This window comes from Panthera tigris, chromosome C1 (genome assembly GCF_018350195.1).
Source record: "Panthera tigris isolate Pti1 chromosome C1, P.tigris_Pti1_mat1.1, whole genome shotgun sequence".
NCBI lineage: Eukaryota > Metazoa > Chordata > Mammalia > Carnivora > Felidae > Panthera > Panthera tigris.
Genome location: NC_056667.1, coordinates 1943358 through 1965834, shown reverse-complemented (window position 1 = coordinate 1965834; position 22477 = coordinate 1943358). Strand labels below are relative to the sequence as shown.

Here is a 22477-nt window from a genome sequence, read left to right as displayed (position 1 = left end):
GGCTGCCAGCTTGCCCGCACAGCAGTTCTGGGAAAAGAGCCGGGAGTTAATCTAGCTCACAGGTGGGCAAGTCGAGGTCCCAGATTCCCACCTGTGCGGTTAGTGGCAGGACCTACGGGGGACTGACTCCAGTGACCGGACCCTGCCGCGGTCCCACCGCCCTCTGGTCGTGTAAAATCCCTGCCCGGGACCCCAGACCCTGCTTGGGCTCTGACCTAGGCCTGGTCCGTCCGACCGCCTGCGGCCACGGAGGTCACCCTGGAGGTCGGTGGGGAGGAGGTGCTCACCCCTCCCGGCATTATATTTCTCCCCCAACCCCATTCGGTGGGCAGAGCTGGGACAGCTCATCCCCACCGGGCCCTGCAACTGGCTCCGGCCGGCCTCCCCTCCCCACCTGGCCGGGCCCAGGACCGGGAGAGGCACAGCTCAGGGCCTGCCTGATTGCCCCCTTCTGGCTGGGAGTGTGGAGCTGCCCCCCTGGCTTTCAGACCGGAGCTCCAGCGGGATCTGGGCAGATTCTTGTCATAACGGGAGCCCCCACCCCAAGGACAGCACCGCCCGAGCCGAGAGGGGCCCTGGGCGTGGATAGACTCTTCCCCACCTGCACGTCCAGGTCCTGGGGGACAGATGGGCCCTGAGGGAGGCGGGGGTTGGTGGGACATCCCAGAAGAGCCCCCAGACCCACTAGCCAGACGGAGCCCAGCAAAGGAGTGTGTGGGGACAGGGGTCAGGAGCCACTGGCCTCGCTCACCAAGCTCCAGGCGGACAGTCCGGCCAAGGCCACAGACGAGCACGGGGTGACCAGGAACAGGGGGCCGGACACACCCCCGGGACCCGGCCCAGGTGACCACGCGCGGGGAGCCGGTCCTGGCCGGTGGCACCCTGGGGATGTTGCAGGGACTGCCCTGGCCTTCCCCGAGGCGCAGGCTCCCATGGAAATCCAGGCGCTAAAGAAATACTTTCTTTAATGTCTGTGAAAACCTCAGTCAGGATTTCAGCACTGGCACCAGAGTCCGCTCCCTCAGGCGGGACCTCCTCTCGGAGAGTGGGGCCCTCGGTCCCACGTGGGGGGCAGGAGAGGCGAGGGAGGAGCCGGGCCACGTCCTGCGTCCAGTCACGTGCCCTGCGTGGCGGTGCGGTGGGTGCAGGACGTGTGGGAGACGTGGGGCCAAGCTGGCGTGGCCCTGACAGCTTGGGGGAGGGTGGCCCCCGGGGGGGGGGGACGGCGCGTGCGAGCTTCCCACCGGATGCGTCTGCAGCCGGCACTGCAGCCCCCAGAGCCTCGGGAGACCCGCGGGCTGTCAGGCTCCTGGGGGCCGGGCCGCTTACTGGGGTGTGGATCTGCGCCCCTCGAATCGCCGGGCAGAGCGGGCTACACGTCTGTCTCCACGCGCAGGCGCTCCATTCTGCGCACGTTGCCCTCCACGGCCACGCGGCTGGTGATGCATCGGGCGAAGTCCTCGGGGAACCAGCCCGTCTCCCCATCTCTCAGCCTCTCGCCGTAGAACCATCCTGGACACAGACGTGGGGCGGGTGAGGGCGGGGTCCGGGCACGAGGGCGGGGCTGCGATGCCCTCTGAGCCGCTGTTCCAGAAGGCACCAGGCCGAGGCCCCTCCCTTACAGCGGATCACCACCGGCTGCTGCCAAGGGGGCCCGGTTCCGGGTCACACGGGCACCTGGTCCTCCATCGGCAGCTCGGCCCGGATGCCGGCGCATGCCCCGTGCGGGCGTGTGCAGGGGCCCCCGGAGTAGCACAGTCACTCTCCGCCCACTTACGACACAGAGTGACAAAGGACCTGATTCTGATCCCGTGACTCGGGGACATTTGAGGACACCCTGAGGGAGGGTGCCGAGGGGGCCTTGGAGCACCGTGAGCAGTGGCAGAAACTGTGTCCAGGGGGCCAGGGTCAGGGTGCACCGCCCACACGGGTGTGCCCTGGGCCCTGACGGGGCTGGCGGACTGTCGCCCGGGGCCTCCCCACCAGCGCCGTTCCACTCACCGTCTTCCTGCTCCAGAACCAGGACCACATCCGCCTGCTGCAGGGTGATCTCGTCCGCCTGCTTGGCCAGATAGGCCTTGGTGACCTCCACCTGGGGCAGGTCTGCGGGGGCAGGTGGGGTGGGGGTCAGGGGCAGAGCTGTCCCCGGGAGGACGTGGGCTCCACCTCCCAGCACATCCCCCGTGGCCTGGTCTCGGCGGGGCCTGGGCTGGGGACACGTGGCAGCTTCCCCCGGAGGCCACGGGACAGGCTGCCCCTGCCCGGCAGAGGGGGCAGGTGGCTCCTAAGGGGCGGGGCTGGAGCCAGGCTGACGATCTATGGGCCGGCCCGGCTCTGCGTGCTCCAGGTACGGGGCACGGTCCTCTCCCCCGCACGGACGAGGCGGCCCTGGGACAGAGCTGGGTCTGTGCGCACAGACGGATACACACGTACCTGGGCAGGTCACCCTGGGGGCAGACAGTGGCACGGACGGAGGGCTGGGCGATACCTCTTAGCTCCGTGCCGCCCCCCTGCCCAGGGCCGGGGAAGGGGCCGCGAGCCCTGTTCTCGGCGTGGCGGGCGCTCACCTCCTTTGTTGGCGGGACTCTGCCTCTCCTTGTGTGTGAGCGCCACGATCCAGCGGGCCCGGTCACTCCTGGGGCGGGACAGAGCGTGGGTGAGGCCCCGAGGCCAATCCCGCCAGCCTGGGGACCTCTGGTTTCACACGGCCCACCCCCAGTGTGGTGCTGTGCGGGGACAGGGGGTCAAAGGGCCTCCCCGGGGTTCCTCAGGCGTCCCCCACGGCCCTGGAGCTGTGACCCGCAGTGATGATGAAGTTCACGGGACACTGGCATCCTTTCATGACCCCCCACAAACCAGTTCCCTCGGGGGCCGGGTGTGGGAAGTCATAGGCAAGAGGGGCAGCAGGCAGGCTTTACCGAGTCAGGCCGACCCCGAGTCTCATCTGCCCAGGATCAGAGTCAGGCAGCAGCTGCACCCCTACAACCCGGGCGCTGGGTCCCAAGCCCACCGTCCCAGGGTCACAGTCAGGCAGCAGCTGCACCCCTACAACCTGGGCGCTGGGTCCCAAGCCCACCGTCCCTCCCTCCCCTGCCCGCTGAGCCCCCTCCCTGCTGGCACCTCCCTGTGCTGCCCAACGCCCCCCAGCCTGTTCTGACCTCATCACCCCCACCACTGGCGCCCATGCTCGAGCCCCACTGGCCTCACGGCTGCTTCTTGGCAGAGGCCTCCTGCCCCAGGACCTTTGCACTGTGGTGCCTCTGCCAGGCCCTCCTCCCCGGGCCACGCCGTGCTGGTCAGGCTGTCCCCCTCCTGGCATTCCCTTCCCTGCCGTGTTTCCCTCCATGGTCAGGGAGGGACCCCCCCCCCCCCCCCCCCGCCGCCCCGGGACCTCCCCCCGACTCACGCGGAGTCGGACGACAGCAGGATCTTCTCCTGGCGGCCCTCGCTGTTGTGCAGCAGGGTCACCTGGAAGGGGTGCGGCACGGAGGAGCCGCGGCTGCCGCCGCCCCCCAGCAGGGAGGGGTCGGAGGCCTCCGTCTTCTGGACCCGGATGTGGTCCACTTGGGCATAGTCCTGCACCAGGAAGCTGTCCTCGCTGCAGGGAGACAAGGGGGCGGCCAGATGCCTCCGAGGGTGTGTGGGCGGCCCGGGTCCCCCGCCCGACGGGGGCCAGAAGGACGCTCCTGAGGGCTGCCCCCCTCCCCCCACCCCCTGGGGAGCACAGGCGGTGCGCTTTCTCGTCCCCGTGGCCTGGGCGGGCAGACCCGGGTCTGCAGGCACAGGGAGAGACCTGGCCGCCCCACGTCACATGCAGGGGGACCCAGGCCGCTGCCGGGGCCAGGCCAGGCTGGGAGGGGGCCCCCACCGTGTGCCCCAGCTCTGAGGAGGCCCGGGTGACTCCCCCAGGCCCCTCCCGGTCCCCGTCTTGGGGCCACATGGCCCGGCACCCACAGCAGCCTACCTCTTCTTCTTGGTGACCACCAGGACGTCGTTGAACAGAAACAGGTAGCACGTGGGCCGGCTGGCCAGTTTTCGGAAAAGCCCGGTTTCCTCCACCACAGAGAGCTCCCCACGCTTCAGCAGCCAGCGGGAGGCAGAGATCAGCGGGAGGGACTGGAAGGAAGGGCCGGGGAGGTGCCTGAGTCGGGGCGGTCGGGGGGTCGGGGTGTGGGCGAGGATGTACCGAGGCCAGGTGGGCGCCAATCCCTGCCTCCAAGGACTAGGTGACTGCCCCCTCCCCCCGGGCTGGACCGAGGAGGAGGACAGTGAGATGTGTCCTCGCCTCAAACAAAGGGCTATTCAGTTGGCCGACAGGCACAAATGGGGCAGCTGCGCCGTGCCAGGTCCCCGGCCCAGATCCTGCTCGGCCACCCAGGCAGGTGGGTGCCCTCCCTGCCTCCGGCCGGGCCCAGGGACTCTCCAGGCACCTACTGAGCACCCCCTGAGCCGGAGAGCCCCTCACACCCTCGTCCGGACCTCTGTGGCCTCCCTCCGTCACTCCGTGGCCCTCGTGCCCTGCCCACAGCACCTGCTCCAGCCCGCTGGGCAGCCTCTGCCGGCTGATGACAAGTTGAGGCCCGGCCCACAGAGCTGCCTCCAGGCCCTGACTCCCGTAGAGCAGTTCCCAGGAGGAAGCGTCTGTCTGCTCCTCTCTTTCTGCTGGGCGCCACCCTCCCCAGGAGGTGCTTCCTGCGGAAGCCGGATCCCGGTGGCCTGGGGCACAGCGGGGTCCTGGGCAGCCGGTGGGACCACCCCTGGACCATGGGATGGTGGGGGATCCATGGGGACAGAAGTCTGAGCCCTGCCTGCGTGGGACGGCCTTTAGGATGCCTAGGCCCCCGCCCCAGAACTGACGGGCTATTCCTGGCCTCACGGGGAAACCCAAGACGCAAGCCGGCCCGGACACCGTCCTGCCCCCCGACCCCAGCATGCCGCCTGCAGCCCTGGGGGTGGGGGCACAGGCCAGAGAGACCCGCGTACCCACTGAGCCTCGGGCAGGAGCGCCGAAAAGCTGAGCCTGTGGCCAAGGGGGTGGGAGTCACAAGGGTGCTGGGGAGGCAGAGGCCCCGGCCCCCTCGGCGCGGGCGCCCGCAGGGGCCTCCCTCCAGCCGGAGCCCCGAGAGGCGGTGGCCCCCTGACCTGAGACGAGCCGGGCGAGGAGCGGTGGGGGTGCCCACCTTGACCTTGCCGAAGTCCAGCTGCGTGTGCAGGGTGTACATCTGTTCTGTGCGCTCCATCTTGTGGGCTCCCTCGTTGCACCGTCTCACCAGCTGCCAGGCGGGCGTCGGGAGAGCAGGCTGTGCCGTGGGCGGCGGCCCGGCCGCCCCGGCCCCGCCCCCGCCCCCACGGGCTCGCCCATCGTGTTTCAGCTCCACTCCCTCCGTGAAAAGCTGGAGACGACGACACGGAAACCTTCCCTCCCTCCCTGCCTTGCCCTCAGGGTCTCCACTGCTGGGTGGGGGTAGGGGGGCGGCATTCAGGCCCGGGCTTGGTCTGGGCGCCCCCTCCTCTCCCCTGGACCCTCCTCACCTTGCTGATGGCCTTGAGCGCACGGCTGGCGGCCTTGTACCTCTCAGGGTGGCCCTGGCTCTTGAGGCAGAGGGTCTGCAGAGAGGATACCACACGTGAGGCGCCGAGGACCCTTTTGCCCCCCAGGCTCAGGGGCCTGCACGGGCAGGGGCGCCTCCACTAACGTCACACCGGGCGGGGCCGCAGGGAGGTCGAGGGCCAGTGTCCAGAGGGCTCCTGCCAGGCCGCCCTGGGGTGCACAGCCCCCAGACGGCTCTGCTGGGTCAGGCTGGTTCGTGGGACCTGGAGAGAGCACGCTCCCGGGACCCCAGCCCTTCCAGTCCTTGGCTGTCTTGGACCGGTCTGGGAGGTCCCCGTGGCCTCTCTCTGTACGCTTCCCAGAGGGACCTGGGAGGTCTGATGTCCCGTCTGCTTGGAAAGATGGCACTCTAAGCGGGAGCCACACGCTGCCTCTGTGTGCTATGTGCACGGCTGCACGTGTACGAGTACGTGCACGCAGATACACCTGCTTGCATGTGTGCGAGCGTGCACACACGCGTGTGCCTACATGTATACGAGTGTGAGCACGTGTGTACACCTGCGTGTGCGAGCGTGTGGACACGTGTGCGCCTGCATGTGTGCGAATATATGCACACGTGTACACCTGCCTGCATGCGTATGTGTGCACACATGTGCGCCTGCATGTGTGTGAGCGTGTGCACACGTGTGTGCCTGCGTGTCGAGTGTGAACACACGCGTGCAAGTGTGAGCACACGTGTGCGCCTAAATGTGTGCGAGCCTGAGCACATGCGTCCGCCTGCATGTGTGCTAGCCTGAGCACACGTGTGCGCCTACATGTATACAAGTGTGAGCACATGTGTGCGCCTGCATGTGTGCGAGTGTGTGCACACGTGTGCGCCTGCATGTCTTCAAGCGTGAGCACACATGTGCACCTGCCTGCATGCGTATGAGTGTGTACACATGTGTGCCTGCATGTATGTGAGCATGTGCACACGCGTGTGCCTGCATGTTGAGCGTGAACACACGCGTGCAAGTGTGAGCACACGTGTGCACCTACATGTATACGAACGTGAGCACACGTGTGCGCCTGCACGTGTGCGAGCCTAAGCACACACGTGTGCCTACATGTGTGCAAGCCTGAGCACACGCGTCCGCCTACATGTATACGAGCGTGAGCACACGTGTGCACCTGCGTGTGTGTGAGCGTGTGGACATGTGCACACGCGTCCGCCTGCATGTGTGCGAGCCTGAGCACACGTGTGTGCCTACATGTGTACAAGCATGTGCACGCGTGCACCTGCACGTATGCCTCTCGCCCCCACCTGCCCCGCAGCACTGAGCAGGCATCTCCGAGGCATGAGCCACTCCAGTGAGCTCTTCAGAGCTCCACGCACAGAAGGGAAGGTGACGGGCACCCGGGCTGCCCTGGGGGCCCACAGCCGGGACAACTGGCTGAGGATCCTGGAAAGGAGGCAGCGGCCCAGGACCCGCACTCGGCAGAGGCCCGGGCAACCCTGGTTCTCACTCATCCACCTGAAGGAACCTCGTGAACCTTCTAGTACGGGGACGAACACCTGCGGAGTGCTGGCGCCGCTCCCGGCACAGAGCCCGGGGGGAGGGCGGGGTGGGGGGAGGCTATCAAATGTCAAAGCCGTCTTACGACCGAGTGACGGGGTGGGGGAGGGGGCGTGCCGTGCCCCACTCCACTGGAAGGGGGCCCCGGGCAGCTCCGTCCCGGCGTCCGGCCGACCTCCCTCCCCGGGCGGGGTCCGCGCCGTGTACTCACGTCCGTCAGGAGGGGCAGCCGGGTCACCCTCTGCATGGGCAGGATGAGGAAGGAGATCATGGGGAGACCCCCGCACGCGGGACGCTTCTCGATCTCCCTCAGGGCCTCGTGGAAGGCGGCGTTGCTGCTCCTGCGACAGAGAACGGGGCTTCCGGAGTCAGGGCGGCGGGAGGGGCGGGGGAGCCCGCAGGAACGCGCCCCGGGACCGAGGCCCCCCGGGACCGAGGCCCCGCTCACATCAGCCTCTGCAGGGCGCGCTGCTGGTAGACCTCGTTGGAGCAGTAGGCGACGTAGGGGTGGAAATGCTGCTCCGCGTGTTCCTCCAGGATGTCGCTGATGTCCTCCACGCACACCTGCGCCTTGTGCCGCTGCTCCAGGGCCTCAAAAAACCTGAGGGGTGAGAGTGGGCTGGGGCCCGGCCATCGGGGACCGGCTGCCCAGGCCGGCGGCGAGCCGTGACCTTCCCGGGGAAACCCCGGGACGGGTCAGCTCCTTCAGCCTGAGAAATAGGGCAACTCCGAGGCCACTTCCCGCGCGGTGCTGGCGGAGACCCCGGGGGAGCCCGCAGGCCGGACGGGGAGCCTGCTGCTCTGGCTTCATGCCCTGGACTTGGGTCAGGCCGGCCCGGAGCCCCGGCTCCCTCTGCCCGGCTCAGGGTGGGAGTGGGGGCTCTGGGAGGACTCCCCGGCAGGGACCCCCCCCAGGCCCCGCTTCCCCCTGGGGCTCCCTTCCGAGATCAGCCGTGACTCGGCCTCGGCCACGGACAGGAGGCCGCTGCCGCCTCAGGAGGCCGGACGTCCCACCCCAGGACAGCGACGGCCAGCCAGAGGCCCTGGGGAGCTCAGAGGCAACCACGTGGCCGCTTGGCACAGAGGACAGCCGGCCTACGGCGGCCCCGGGCCCTCTGCTGCGCCTCACGGACACGGAGCTGAGGGGCAGAGCTGAACGGAGGGGCAGCCACCATCCCGGGCGCCCCACGGAGTCAGGGGCTGCAAGCTTCCCCGGGGCTGGTCACCGCGGCTCCGCAGGAAGACTGTCTCCAGGGACAAGATAGCCACCCCCCGCCCACCCGCACGGCCCTGAAACTTCATGGGGCAACAGGTAGCAGGGGCTGGGGGCTGGGGGCCTCGGGGGGCTGGTCTGATGCTGATGTGAGTGAACCGGGGCTGAGCCACCTTCTGTCACCTGCCCCACCCTAGTCTGCAGAGGGGGGCTCGTGGGGCCCACCTATGCAGTTTAGAGAGCATGCTGGGGCATGAGGGACGGTGTCCCGGGGTCTCCTGGGACCCACCGTTGGGTGCAGCTGAGTGCACACGGGTGCATACGTGGGCTGTGCCCTCCGTGGGAGTAAACACACACGTGCACCCGCTACCAACCACACTCACACTCACGCGGGCACCTATGTGCAGACACACACGCACACACCTGCGCAAACACACACACACACGCACTCGGGCACACGGATGCACGCACACAGCTACGCACAGGCCCGTGCAGGTCTGGCCCCTCCTCCACCCCAGACCTTGCAACCAGGGCCCCGGGCCAGGCCCAGACAACACCGGGTGGAACATGACCCGAGGGTGCAAGTGAAGGCCCCCCCCCCCCCCCCCCCCCCCCCCCCCGCCTCGTCATTAGGCCGCCTTCACCCGATGTCCCGGTGGGGATGTGCCCCGTGGGAGGAACTCCACCCTCTCAAACATCCAAGGGACAGGGCGCTGGGGCTGCCGGGGCGCCCGCGGGCCTGGTGCCCAGCCTGTCCCTGGGCCAGCTGTCGGCGGCCTCAGGTCCCGAGAAGGTTCTCGCGTTCCCTCCCGGCGGGCAGCAGCTCCGATCCGTCCGCCCCGCGGTCCCGGACCGAAGTGTCCTGGAGCCCCAGCCCTCCCGCCCTCTGTGGGCGCGGGCCTCACCTCTGGCTGGCGCTCAGGACGTCCAGGATGTTGGAGAAGAGGTGATGACGCTCCATCTGGGTCATCGTTGCCTGCAGCTCCCCGGACTGCAGGAACTCGGCCACCAGGATGCCCAGGCTGTGCTGGTACGAGAACTCCGACGTGAGGATCTCAAAGATGGCCTGGCGGGGAGGACAGCGGCTGCTGGGGCCACCCTGCGCCTCGGGGGTGCGGTCAGGGTGCGGGCCGGGCCGGACCCGGGGCAAGGCTGGGAGCGTGGCCGTGGGGACGAGAGCCCGACACCTGGGTACGTGCTCTGGCTCAGCGGCTACGAGCCGTGATGCTGGCGAGGATTCGCACCCGCGTCCAAGAAGGGGCGACGGCAGGCCCCGTCACCCCGCCAAGGGCATCAGCCATCGTCCCAGTGCCCGGCCCAGGAGGTGTCCCCACGACCACCGTCCCCTGTGCGTTGTGTGACCCACGCCAAGTCTTGGGCACAGGACTGGACGCCACCCCCCCCCCCCCCCCCCCCGCCCCCAGCCCCCTTACCTCCTGCCTCTTGCGCTCCTCAGCAGGCAGCCTGTCCAGGATGCCGGACTCCACCACCTGAGGGGGGCACAGGCCTGGGGGTGACGGGGTGCTCATCCCGGAAGCCCATCCTCCCTTCCAGAGAGCCCCGGGGCGGCTGAGGAACGAGACAGGCATCTGGAGGGGATGGCCGACAGACACCCGAGGGTGGGGAGCGTGGGCTCCGTCTCCTAGAGCTGTCCCGGGGGCGGAGAGGCCCAAAGCCACCCAGGAGAGCTGAGCGGCGAGCCACGGCCATGACTCAGACACACCTGGCCCAGGCGGGCGTCCGTCCTGCCCGGGAGGTAGGGGAGGCGTTCCAGCTCTCCACCCCTGCAGGCCCAGCGGCCCTTGGCTTCCCTGACTCGCGTGCTGCCCATTCGGCCACAGCGTGTCCGCGGTGGCCCTGCAGAGCTGGCCAGGCCGCCCCACGGCCCAGGGGCACCCCCCTGCAGGACCCAGGGCCACCTGATCCTTGCCCTCCTCCCCTCTGGGCTGGCCAGAGGCCGTCACCAGCGCCTGGGCCGGGAGTTGGGGGGCCGGGTAACCCCCTGCCTCCTCGTCCAGCCCAGAGGCTTGGCTGAGATCCCCCCAGCTCGGCCAGGAACAGAATCTGCCGGCATTTTGAGGGTGCGGGGTCCTGGACCATCTATGCCAGGAGACCACCCACGCACCCAGGCTGCATGCAGCTCTGTCCCTGGGCCCTCAGGGGACGGGTCACCAGCGCTTGCCCTCCTGGGGTAGTGGCAGGCACCTCCCCACACACACCTGCTCAGAGCACCAGGGCCTCTGTCCCAGCCGAGCTCTCCCCGGAGACCCCCACAGCCCTAGGGCAGGGCCCTCGCCCTTCCCCTGCCATCTCCCCCCTTGGACCCTCCTGCCACTTTCCCGGGCCTCAGAGGGGGGTCCTTCTGCCCACAGCTCCGCAGGCCACTCTGAGTCGGGCGAGGGCCAGGGGCTCACCTGTGGGGGGCTCGTCACACATGCGCTGATGCCACGGGCCCCTAGCTGCTCTCCTTCCCTCGGGACCAAACCCAAAGTGCCCTTGGAGCAGGGCGGCTCTGAGGGTGCCAGGAAGGGGGACCCCCTGCAAGCTGGGCATAGGAGGGTACTTCTGGAAGCCTCCTCCCCTCACGGGGAGGAGGACCCCGACCGGCTTTGAGGGGCCAATCGCCTGTGGGCTCGGACACAGAGCATCACCCCACCGTCCTGGCCTCACCTCCGGGAGCTGGCTCCAGGTGATCTGCGCCGGCCGGTAGCTCTTGACCACGATGGGGGCGTCCGCCTTCCCGGTTCCGTCGGGGCTGGACGGCTCGTCGAGCAGGTCGTCGTCAGACTCGTGGCTGGTGTTGAGGCCCCGCTCCCGGATCTCCTGGTAGAACCTGGGGTCTGGGGACGGGGGGTGTGTCACCGGCAGGCCTGGGGGCTCTGAGCGGGTTCCCCCCGGGAATCTGCAGGCTGAGTCCTCCCCGGGAGACCCCGAGGGCATCAGGCGGTGCAGGGCCCCCCACAGCAGGCTCCCCTCAGGCTGGCTGGCTCCCATGGCTGTGCCCGGCCGAGCCCAGGACAGGGCTGGTGTCCCCATGCAGAATGTGGCACCTTCAGACCAGGGCCGAGCTGACCAATCAGAGCCGTGGGGGCCGCCCTCGGTGGGGGCTGCTCCCAGGCTGGGCCGAGAGCAGTGGACGCCTGTTCCCGAGTCCTCTGACCCGAGGTGCGGTCTCCTGCTCTCCCACTCTGCAGCCATCACCACCCGCCCCTGCCCCCCGGGGGCCAGCTGGTGCCTGGCTCAGGGCCACCAACCCTAACCCTTCTCTTCCTGTCCTGGCTCTGAGACCGGGCACCACCGCTCCTCTCCCTGGGGCAGGAGGAGGCCCGGATCCTGACGCCTCCCCACCCCCAGGCCTGTGGCTGTCCACACAGGGGGGCCCCCTCCTGGCTGAGCCCCTGCACCCTAAGAACCCTGCCCCCTCACAGCCACTGGGTGCTGCATCCTGGCGGGCGGGCCCCTCCCTCTCCCCTCCCTCTCCCCCGTGGGGTCCCGTTGGCATCACCCCTCAGCAGGCCAAATGCACTGCTCCGGGCCCTCCTGAGCCCCCAACACTGGGCTCCCTGTGTCCCGTGGGCAGTATACACAGCATGGGTGTCTACACCCTGGGGCCAGCACCCCTGGCTGCACCGGTGCAGACGGGCCTGGCACACACATGCACGCTGGACAAACGTCTCCTGGGGTGAGTGTGGGCGCTCTGTCCATCCCCTGCCCCTGGAACAGCACAGAAGAGCCCGAGGGAACTTTCCAGACACGTCAGAACTACACGATGAGACAAGCCACCAGGACCTCCAGCCCCCAGAGAAATCCCAGTCGGCCCGTTCTCCCTGCGCCGCACCAGACTGCCCTGCCCCCCAGCAGCCCCGGCGAGACCAGCCTCAGCTGCGCCCGGCCTGGCCCACACTGGCCTCTTGAGGTCACGTCCCCTGGCCACACTCACCGTCCTTGAAGGAGCCCTTGTGTGCACGTTTCCGCCCCAGTGTCCTCTGTGCAAACAAGAGACCCGGAAACAGCGGCCGTCAGTGGGGAGGAGGGGCAGGTGTGAGTCCACAGCAAGGCCACCCTGGGGGCCTGGAGATCTCAAAGCACCACATGTGAAGGCATGCTCAACAGGAGGGGGCCCCTGCTGGGCACGTGGAAGGTGCTCGATAGACGTCAGCTCCACAAGGAACGCACGGCCACCAAGCAGAGGCTAGGGCAGGTAGGGCAGGGTGACTGAGAGCTAGGCAGACCCAGGAGGGCTGCCTGGAAGAGGCAGGCAGGCCTGAACTGATCAAGAGCGGTGCTCAGGACAGCAGGCTGTTCCGACTGGGTCTAGAGAGAAGCCCAAGCAAGGCCGGACGGGTGTGGTTGGAGGGGGCTCAGAAGGCCCAGGGTGGGAGCCGGGGCCACACCGGGGGAAGCAGAAAGGGCAGGGACTGGCAGGTTAGTGTCGAGCTCCCAGCACAGGCTTGGGGTCCCAGTAGCTGCTGGCAGGACTGCAGGGGCAGGTGGGGGCGGGCAGGGTCTTCAGGCACCCCCGGCCCCGGCAGCTGGCCGCACAGAGCCTGCCCTCTTGGCCGGGACACGGTCTTTCCCGACCTCGGAGCTATGCAGGTTCCGGGAAAGGGAGAGGTTTCTTCAACAAGTTGGGGCCTGAAACTCCCCTTCTGGGTCTGGAATGTGTGGCGCTCCCCCCACACTGGGCCCTGCTCCCCCACCCCGGGCCCCGGGCCCCCGCTCCCAGCACCCCTACCCCTCCTGCTTCTGGGTCTGGGCACCTACCCAGCGTTCACCCTCTGCTTTCTGCCTCCGGACCACCTCTGTGCCCCCGCTCGGAGTTCCTGGGGAGCCCCTCCTCCGTGCTCTGCTGGCCCCCCAGGTTCCCCCAGCCCAGACCGGAGCACCCTGGTGCACGCCTGCCCCCTCCCTGCCCTAGGACCTCGCTGGGAGCCACCTACAGGGGTGCCCTCGGCACCCCGGCTCCAGCTGTGCAGGAAGTCAGGAAACGTCTGATGCGAGGGAGTGAGGTGGCAGCTGGACGGGCCCTGGGTGGCTGCAGTGTGCCTAGGTCCTGAGGCAGCTTCTGGGGCCCGGGCATCTCAGGGAGGCCTGGCAGGAGCCGCGCCCCACCTCCAAGGCCACGGGCATCTGAGGACTGCAGCCAAGGTGGTCCCCGGGGGTCCCCTCTGCACGTACTCCGACGGGTGGGCTTGGCTTCTCCTCCGCCCGCGGCCACGGCTCCCGGTCCCGGTGACAGGCCCCGGAGAGGCGGCCACCGGAACATCAACTCTGGGCACGGGGGCCCCTTCCCACCAGCCCTGTGCCCGGCCCGTTCTCTCGAGAGCACCGAGGTAAGAGCGGCTGTCGGGCGGGGCGGGGAGGTCGTGCGCGCAGAGAGGGCGTCACGCGTCTCCTGAGTCCCCAACCTGGGGGGCCCCTCGGGCAGACCCACCGAAGCCAGGTGCTGCTGTGAGGTCAGCACTGAAACTCGTCCTTCAGACAGGCCGGCTCCCCTCGGGGCTCAGAGAGAGAGGCTGCCTTCGGGACGCTCCGTTCCTCGCTGCAGCTGAGAGCGGGGACCCCCGAGCCCGGGGTCCCACGGAAACCCCCCGACCTCGCCGAGCCTCGACTGCCTCATCTATAAAGCGGGCACACTCACACTCCGCTCGCAGCCCGCCCATCAGACCGAACCGGATACACGTCAGGACCCTGCGCGAAGTAGGTGCTCACTGAATGGCAGCCGCATGAGACAGGTGCCGGTGGCGGTGACAGCGAGGGTGACAGCGAGCCTCCGTCTGTGCCTACAAGCTCCCGAGGCCCCTTGCGGCACGGCCCCCGCCCCGAAGTCCAGGCGGCACGGCCCCCTACCTTATTCTTGGCCGGGCACCGAGCGGGAGGCTGGCTGGGCTCCTCTGCCAGGGCCTGGAGCTTGGGGCTGAGCTGGAGGGGGCCCCTCTCCCCGCCCGGCGCCTCCGGGCCCTTCATGGCCGCCCGGTAGGATCGGTTCCGTAGGTTCCGTCTCAGCGCCCCCCCGGGGCCCGCGTCCACGTCCATGTCGTCCAGGGAGAAGCTGGGGGCTGACAGGAGCCGGGGGTCCCGCCGGGCGGCCTCCTTGCTGAGCACGGCCGCCCCGAAGCTCTGGTGGCGGGCCGGGGTCTTGGCCTTGCTCGACACGGCCAGGCTTCTGGGGATCAGCTGCTGAGTGCCCATCTTGAGGGCCGCGGGGCTCTGCGTGCTCAGGACGACAGCCCGTGGCTCCTCGTCCTTAGGGGACACAGCGGGGGGCACCGAGGTATCGAGCTGGAAGCCTTCGCTGTCCCTGAGCTGCAGGGCGCCCCGCACCATCGGGAGCCCGGACGCCGGGTTCCCCCTGGCATCGAGCCGCAGCTCGGAGTGGAAGCGGTATTCCAGCAGCTTCTCTTCCAGGGAGCTGTCCGAGTGTCGCTGGGACATGCTGAGTGGCCACGGCGTCCTGGGGCGAGAGGGCAAAGGTGAGGGCAGGCGGACACGCACACCCTGCGGCCCTCCTGCCCGCGGGCCCCGCCCACCGCCTCTCAGCGCCCGCCCGGCCGGGGACCCCGCTCGGGATGCAGGGCCCGGAGGCCGGGAGGGGGGTGTGCGGGGGGCGGGAGGCTCAGGCCGGCCGGGACCCAGCTGCTGGGACCGGGGCGGAGGACAGGCATGCCCCCCACCCCGTGCTTCCTCTGGTGGGTGCCCACGCCGAGGACGGACCCCCAGGCCGGGGGGTGCAAGCGTGCGGCAATGAGGGGCGCGTGGCCCCGGGGCCCTGCCGGCCCGAGCCGGGTCGGACACTGGGCATCTCGGCACCACCTCCTCCTGGTCACCGTGAGCACCGCGAACGAAGCTGTCTGTGGGGCTCCCGGGACCCCGGCCTCCACCGCACCCCCACGTTCCAGAGCACGCAGGGCCAGGCTCCGCCGTGCTGGGGGAGGTCGTGTCAGCTCGCTCACTCGCGGGACACGCCGGCCGTCTGCGTTCTCGGTTTGCAAACGAAGACACGAGGCCCCGAGAAGCCCAGGAGCCCCCGGGGTGTGGGACGGGACGCGTGGGAAACTGGGGGCTGACCCCCGGCCTGTGTGATTCCAGACCCTCTCTCTTCACCGCCCCGCGTGGTGACTCCCGCGTGGCCGGCTGTCTAGGCGGCCTTTCTGCGTGTGCAGTGACACGCCCGGACTTTCCCGCATTCACGGACTCTGAGCAGGGCCGACCGTCCCCGTCTCAAAAGCCCACTGGGCACGGTCCCTCTATGCCTGGATGCAGAGGGGGGAGGGGGGCGTCTGCAGACACCCGGGGCCCACAGCCCCCGCTCGGTCTCCCTGCATCCCGTGGATGCCCGTCCCTCCGGGGACCCCGAGCGCCTCACACGTGCAAAGCCCCGCCGACCGGCCTGGGGCCGGCTCTTCAGCTCGGTCTGGCTCGTGCCGGGCGGAGGGCGCACGGCCCTGCGGTGTGGACGGGGCCGCCGCTGCCTTTCCGCTGTGGGCGGGGCAGGGCCCACACAGGCCTCCCGGCCACCGGCTTCCAGCCAGCGACCGTCACATCCCTCGGCTCTTTTCTGTGCCTCCCGCTCAAGATTGGCAACGTGGGCAGAATGGTGACAAAGCCTCGGGAGCAAGGCTCCCGCTCGCGGGAGTCAAGTGCTGTCGCAGCCCAGCCCTGGGCTGCAGGGCTGCGATGGAGCGACGCCCCAGCCGCCGGGCGGAGCCAGGGCCACAGTCAGGGGCGGGAGGACCTTGGAGGCCCGCGGGAGACGCACTCCTTTGCGCCTCCTCCTTTCAACGTCAATGCAAGCAAACGGAGCCGCCACTCCTGTGCTTCCTGTAGACACGGGGCTTGTGCACACGAGGCCGGAAGCCCATTTTTCAGGCGGAAAAATCAAGTCTCCGAATCTGCAGCCCAGGTGGCTGAGACTCCGCGCACAGCTCCTGCCCAGCATCCTTTGCCACGTGCCCTGCCGATCTGGGAAGGAACGGAGACGCAGTTTATCCGACAGCTCCGTGGGAGCGAGGCGGTCACCTGCCCTCTCCTGCCCCGGGGGGGCGGAGGGGGACACGCAGCCAGAGGTGCCTGGGCCTGCGCCAGGCCTCCCGGGCCTCTGGAGTCGACGGTTCCCTGGACCCCAGGGACACCCCTGCCATCCGTCCCAGGACACGCCAGGCAGGTCCCAGCCCGAGCCTACCTCCCACACTCCCCGCCCCACCCTGCATCGGAAGTTCCCGGCCCGGCCTCGGCTCCAGAACCCCTCCCTGAGGGGCAGCCAGGCCCCAGAGGGCCCTAAGCCACAGCCACCGGCCGGGGTGACAGCAGCAGCCGGGAGCCTGGCTGCCTGGGCTCCGACCCCCAGCACACAGGGTCTCAGCTAAAGCCATCCCAGACAGGCGAGTGTGGCTGCCTGAGGAGCCCTGGCCGCCCCCACCCCGGGAGGACTGCCCACACATTCCTGGGGACATTCTGAGTCCCAGGCAGCCAGCGGCGGGCGGCCCCCCACCCTGGCTCACCCACCCCCACGTAAACTTTGCATTCACCCAGGCCTGGCCGAGAAAGGGGTTTCTGGTAGACTCTGACCTCCATGCAGGCCAAGCAAAGTGCCCCCGAGTGGGGAGCCCGAAGGCTCGGTCAGTCCTCTTAGTCTGGGAGGCGTTGACCGTGGGGGCATTTCACCTCGTCGCCCTGAAAACCAGCACTGTGACTGTGCCTTCCACCTGCCCCATCCCCACCTCAGGCCCTAGGCCTGGGTCTTCTGGGCCCAGACCCTGGACCCGGACCCTGGACCCCAGACCCCGGACACAGCCAGTAGCAGGGCTGCTCCCAGCAGGGGGCAAAGTCTACTCTGGGGACAGGAGGTGCCCCAGCCGGAACCTGTCGGGTGAGCCACTGCTGGGTGTGACCTCCGTTCTCAGTAAGGTGGCCACACCCACAGGCCTGGAGTGCCACCCGCGCGGGGACCGAGGCCCGAAGAGGAGTGGGTGCCATCCCAGGGCTCTGCTGGACCTCCAGGACCGGGGCCGGCTGCAGCCAGCTGTCGGGGGGGGGGGGGGGTTGTGCAGCTGACATGGGCACACTCTGACCTCCTCCTTCTAACCTCAGGGTTCTCACAACTCCCCGGGCACAGGTCCAAAAGTCACACGGCACCGAGAGGCCTACCGTGAAAGACAGGTGTCCCCTCCTCCACTGCCCTGTCCCCCACAGGCCACCTCTCCGGGCTCTACAGCTTTTCCCCGATGTCTGCTATTCTGAGATCTCCTGATCGCACAGGCCAGCCTCTCCCTGCCGTGTGGACGGGATTCCAGCCCGGTACGCAGGACCCGTGGGTGTCTGTGTTAGTACAGCCGGCTGGGCCAAGCAGGACGCCAGCGCCCGGCCTCCCCTTGTTAATAATTCCCTCTTGTTGACCGGCGGCTGTCCTCCTGTTAACTCCCCATGCGTTCCCGTGTCCCTGCCTCGCGTGTTTGGACCACACACTCCGTGCGATCAGGGCATCAGCCCTGGTTCTCCCAGAGACCCTGGCCTCTCTCCCCGGCGCTCCCTTCCCTGCCCCCAGATCCCATCCTGGAACGGTCCTGGAGCTCCCCACCTTCCTGAGGCTACGAGGTAGCCTCACGGGAAGCAGATCTTTGTCCCTGGGGCTGGTAACCTGCTGAGCTCAGAGTCCCGTGGGAGATTATTTTCTTCCAGAATCCGGAGGCCTCCTTTCTTGTCCGGTGCTCTGCTCCTGGGAAAACACCAGACACGCTCCGACGCTGGCTCCCTGGACGATCACAGCCTGGGGCGTCCCCTGCCCTGTGGAGGTGTGGCTCCCACTTTCTGGGGTGGGGGGGTGACAGGGAGCACCAGCACTCGTGGGGAAAGGTCCACACGCACTCCCTGAGCCACAGACTTGTGCCTCCTTCCAGCCCCTTCCTCGGGCCTCGCAGGTCTGGGCGCATCCTGGGGATCTCTCGTGCAAACTTTCCCCCGCCTGTTTTCTCCAGCCCCTCTTTCCGGGACGGCCCGGATCCCGCACTCCAACCTCTGGCATTGTCTCCACACTGCGGCCTCTTCTGTCCTGGGTTTTCATTCTCTGCCCACGCCGTGGGAGATTCCAACCCTTCCAGAAACCAGCACGTCCTGCAAAGAGCTGTCCAGAGCGCCCTGTCCCCGCGGCGTGCTACGGCTTCTGTCGACGCTGAAAAGGTCGCTTGTGGTTCCTTTCTGCTCCCTGACCGTCCCTGTATGGGCCTCCGTCGCCAGCTCGAAGGCAGCAGGCCCTCCCGGTCCCTCTTGGCTGTCTGCTTCGACTTTAGCAGGGAAGACGGTGCCACGCAGGGAGCGTTGCTGCCTCCCATGCTCCTTGGGGACCCCCGCCCCCCGCGTCCCCACCCGCCGCCTCTCCTCTGGCCGGTCGGCTCTGCAGAGCGGCTCTCCCTGGGTCCTCACCGGCTGCCGGCCTTGGCCTGGTGTCCGGGGGCCAGTGCAAGGGAGGGGCCGAGGTCACGGACTCGGGCAAATGCCAGCCACACTGTCCGGGCAACGGAGCTCCCGAGAGGGAGGCCAGCTGCCCTGCGGCGACCATGGGGTCACAGGGGCGGGTCTGCTCCCCAGCACAGCTCCTCCAGAGACACCCGGGGCCCTGAGGGCTGCGTGCTGCGTGTCGGTCTTCCTGAGGGGTGTGGGTCCTTCAGGCCCAGGGATGATTTCGGTTCACATCTGCACACACGGCTGGGCTCCATGGTGAGAAGCGAGCTCTTGGCTGTGGTGGTGCAAGCTCCGTCCTGCTGCCCTCGCCCCGGTGCCGCATCCTCCCGGGGGGCCCTGGGGTCTGTGACCAGAACCACCCACACGGGTACTTAGCTTTGAGCCGGCAGAAGCCACCAGGGTGCATCGCGGGGGCTTCCACACCCATCCACGCCACCTTTTAGGTGACTTTCAGGGGACTTCCTGCTGTCTCCGCACCGGGTGGGCGGGGGAGGGTGGTGACCTGTTGAGTCCTTGGAATCCATGGCATTTAACTCTCCTTTTCCACTCCGCAGCCGGCCCGGTGTCCGAGGCACAGGTGCAGGGACAGGTGAGGGGCACCTGAGACTTGGGAGGGAGGAGGGGCAGCAGGCGGGGTCAGGGAGGACCACGTGGCTGGGTCAGCGGGGCCTCAGCGGCACTTGGTGCCGGGGGTCCTTGCAGCCCGGTGCCCGGCTCCTGCGTTCTTCTCACCAGACGGGCTCCCTGGACTCCGTGGGCTCAGCGCCCGCCCTCCCGCTGCCTGACAGAGGAGATCAGTCCGCCCGGCCCTGTGGCCCTGTCCACAGCTGCTCCCACAGCCACTGGGACCACTCCGTCCGTGGGGCCTCTCTGTCCCTTCTGCCCTGCCTCCAGGTCCGGCTGACCCCACCCTGCCCGGTGGGGCCCGGCCTCCCGAGCACCAGACCCTGGTCTTTGCTCAGGCTGACTCGGGCCACGCTGATGGTCTTGTACTTGGGTAGTTCTGCAGGGCCGAGCTCAACCGTCAGAGTCACACGGAATCTGGGGGCAGGATTTGGGTGTAAGTCACAGAGCACACAGCAGACGGTTCCATTTGCCAGGTGGCCAGGGGTGGTTCAGGGACTGTGGTGGCCTTGCCCCCCCCCCCCCCCCCCAGGGACATCTGGCCACATCCGGAGCCGGTTTTAGAGGCCACGAGGTCACGGCCGGGCCTGACTTGCTGCCCCGCCTGTGTGGGCGGAGACCATGCCTGCGGGTCAACACCCTGCAGGGGGACCTGTCCGGGGCAAATGTCCGCAGTGCCTAGCTTAGCTGACTCCACCCCTTCACGGAGGGGGTCAGGGAAACCCAGCCCCGCAGAGGCCCCCTCCCTTTCTGGTGGGGCCCGGGAGACCCACTGGCCATGCCCAGCCTGGCACCTGGCCTGGCAGCAGGGAGGGGCCGTGCTGGGCCCGCCCCACGCAGAAGCCTCCCGCTGCCTCTTGCTATGAGGCTTCCAGGCTCGGGCAGCGGTCACAGAGACCACCTTCCCGGCTCAGTCTGCGACGTCCACGCCCCCTGGCTCCTGTGTCTGGGTCCGGACGTCCCATAAACCTGGCTCCGGGCCCAGACTCAGCTGACACGCATGCCATTTCCCCAAAGAAGCCTCTGGATGTGAAATCAGAGCCCCGACTCTGACGGGAGCTTGGACAGGTGACCAGCAGGTGTCTTCCAAATGCTTTCTCCCCGGCAGTGTCTGTAGTCCCTCCCCCATCTTCCGGAAGGTGGGTGTGTTCCCTCGCTGACAGGTGAGGGAACCCGGGGGGCGGGGGGGGGGTCAGGCTGCCTGTCACCAGAGAGCCGGACGAGGAGCCAGGCCTGTGCTGACCTAGATGACCGTCCTGCGGGCCCCGCAGACGGGCAGGGAGTCTCACCAGAAATAAAGACGCTCTTACAGACGGTCGGTCGCACGAGTACGGTCACTGCCACGGGCAAAAACGACCAGCAGCCGCGATCCGTCTGGAAACCGAAACTAAAATTCCGGGCCCCAGACAGACGCGGGGTGAGTGGCTGTGCCCATCAGGTCACGCACACAGACTGCCCCTCAGGGACAGCACACGTGGGGGCCCCAGCAAGCCCCTCCACCCCTGTGCCTCATGTCCCCTGCTGGGGAACAGCACTTCCCAGGCGGGGGCGGAGATGACCCCGGGGACCAGAGCCCTCCCAGGCTTCTCCCCTAAAGGAGGCCCTCTGCTCGGCTCAGTCCCTCTCTCCAGGTGACATCTGTCCAAGGGACTTAAGACCTTACTTCTTCCCGAGGTCCGCACCTCCTGCCGCGCTCTCCCACCAGGCCTGGGGGAGCTGGGGGCAGCGCCTTTGATCTACGTGGGCAGAGGTCGCCCTGTTCTTGTGGCCCGCGGGCAACCCCAGAACAGCTCAGCGGCAACTGAGTCGGGGCCCTCTCTGTGGGTACCCTGACTACCCCCTTTTACAGATGAGGAAACCGAGGTCCAGAAGCCTCACGAAACTTGCCTTAGTTCATACGGAACCAGGGCCCCCGCCCCTAAGCACTCTGCCCCGGGGTGTCAGGGTGGACAGGGTCAGACGCCCTCCTGCTGGTCCCGGCCAGGTCCCCGACAGGCGCCCCCTGAACCCCCACACCAGGAGGGGCAGATTGTTCAGCTCAAGGAGAGGGAGGAATCAGGCCTTCCCGGGCTTCGAGTCAGATGAAGAGGTCCCCCCCATGCCGGGTGCTGGGCTGAGACCCACCCAAATCTCAAAGGGGGCTCTTGCCTCCCGGATGCAGAAGCCGAGGCTGGCGTCAGCAGTAAATGGGGCCCCCGGCGCTCCAGAAGCTGCTCCCATACCCCTCCCTCCTCCTCCCCTACCAGGTAAGAGTGAACAGCACCCCTGCCCCCCACCCGGGCCTGCCCACCACATCCACCGGGTGGGGGAGGCGGTGGATTTTGGTCTGTTGTGGGAGGATGTTCGTTTCGGGGGCTGCTGACTCTTGAGGCCAAAGAGGGTTTGGGCAGCAGATTGCCCGGAGTTTGGGGGAGGGTGGTTTTGTCCCCGCTCCTGACCTCCATTTCCAAAGGTCCTGGGGCTTCCTAAGGGTCTCCCGGCTCTGATGTCTAAACAGGAGACCCTGCGACAGAAGCGTCCCCCCCGGGGCTCGAGGGGAGGCAGGGGGCGGGCAGCAGGACGCCGGAGGCCGCGCGGGGTGGGGTCCGGGGACCCGGGTCGGGCCGCGCCCGGGCTGCGGGCTCCGTCCCCCGGCGGAGGGAGGGCGCCGCCAAGTTTCGCCGACCGCGGGGCGACGGCGGGAAAGGCGCCCCCGGGTTCCCGGGCCTCCCCGCCCCCACCCCGCTCACCCGTCCCCAGGCTCACCTGCGCCGCGTGCCGGGCGGAGGACGTGGCGGCCAGCGGGCGGCGACTCGGGCCGGTGTAGCCTCCGGGCTCCGCGCCCCGGCCCCGCGGCCGATCCGGGCCGCGCTCCGAGCGCCGCCGGTCCCTCCCAGGCCCCGCCCCCCGCTCCCTGCGCGGCCCCGGGGCCGGGGTGGGGGTGGGGGGAGGGGAGGCGCGGGCGGGCGCGCGCGCGCGGCCGCAGGCCAGGTGGGCGCCCAGGTGGGTGGGCGCGCGCGCGCGCGGGCAGGGCGTGGGCCGGGCGGGAGCGGACGGCCGGGCGCGCCCGGGACACCTGGCCGGGCCACCTGCGTC

At 68.8% G+C, this 22477-nt stretch overlaps 1 protein-coding gene across 2 annotated transcripts; it reads right to left on the bottom strand.

The window, feature by feature from the left end:
- Positions 1-948: 948 nt before the first annotated feature.
- ARHGEF16 (Rho guanine nucleotide exchange factor 16) lies at positions 949-22242 on the bottom strand. Of its 2 annotated transcripts, none has more exons than XM_042996810.1 (15): positions 22148-22242; positions 14171-14774; positions 12261-12306; positions 10991-11160; positions 9754-9810; positions 9226-9386; positions 7556-7708; positions 7319-7448; positions 5533-5607; positions 5181-5273; positions 3965-4116; positions 3407-3598; positions 2568-2635; positions 2002-2103; positions 949-1512 (listed from the first exon to the last, which is right to left on the bottom strand). In XM_042996810.1, the coding sequence occupies exons 2-15, from the start codon at positions 14753-14755 to the stop codon at positions 1373-1375; spliced, it is 2124 nt and encodes a 707-aa protein (XP_042852744.1). In that variant the 5' UTR covers positions 14756-14774; positions 22148-22242; the 3' UTR covers positions 949-1372. The 2 variants fall into 2 exon arrangements, with proteins under 2 accessions (XP_042852744.1, XP_042852745.1); XM_042996811.1 differs by lacking the exon at positions 22148-22242 and adding an exon at positions 20692-20717.
- Between the last annotated feature and the right edge of the window lie 235 nt (positions 22243-22477).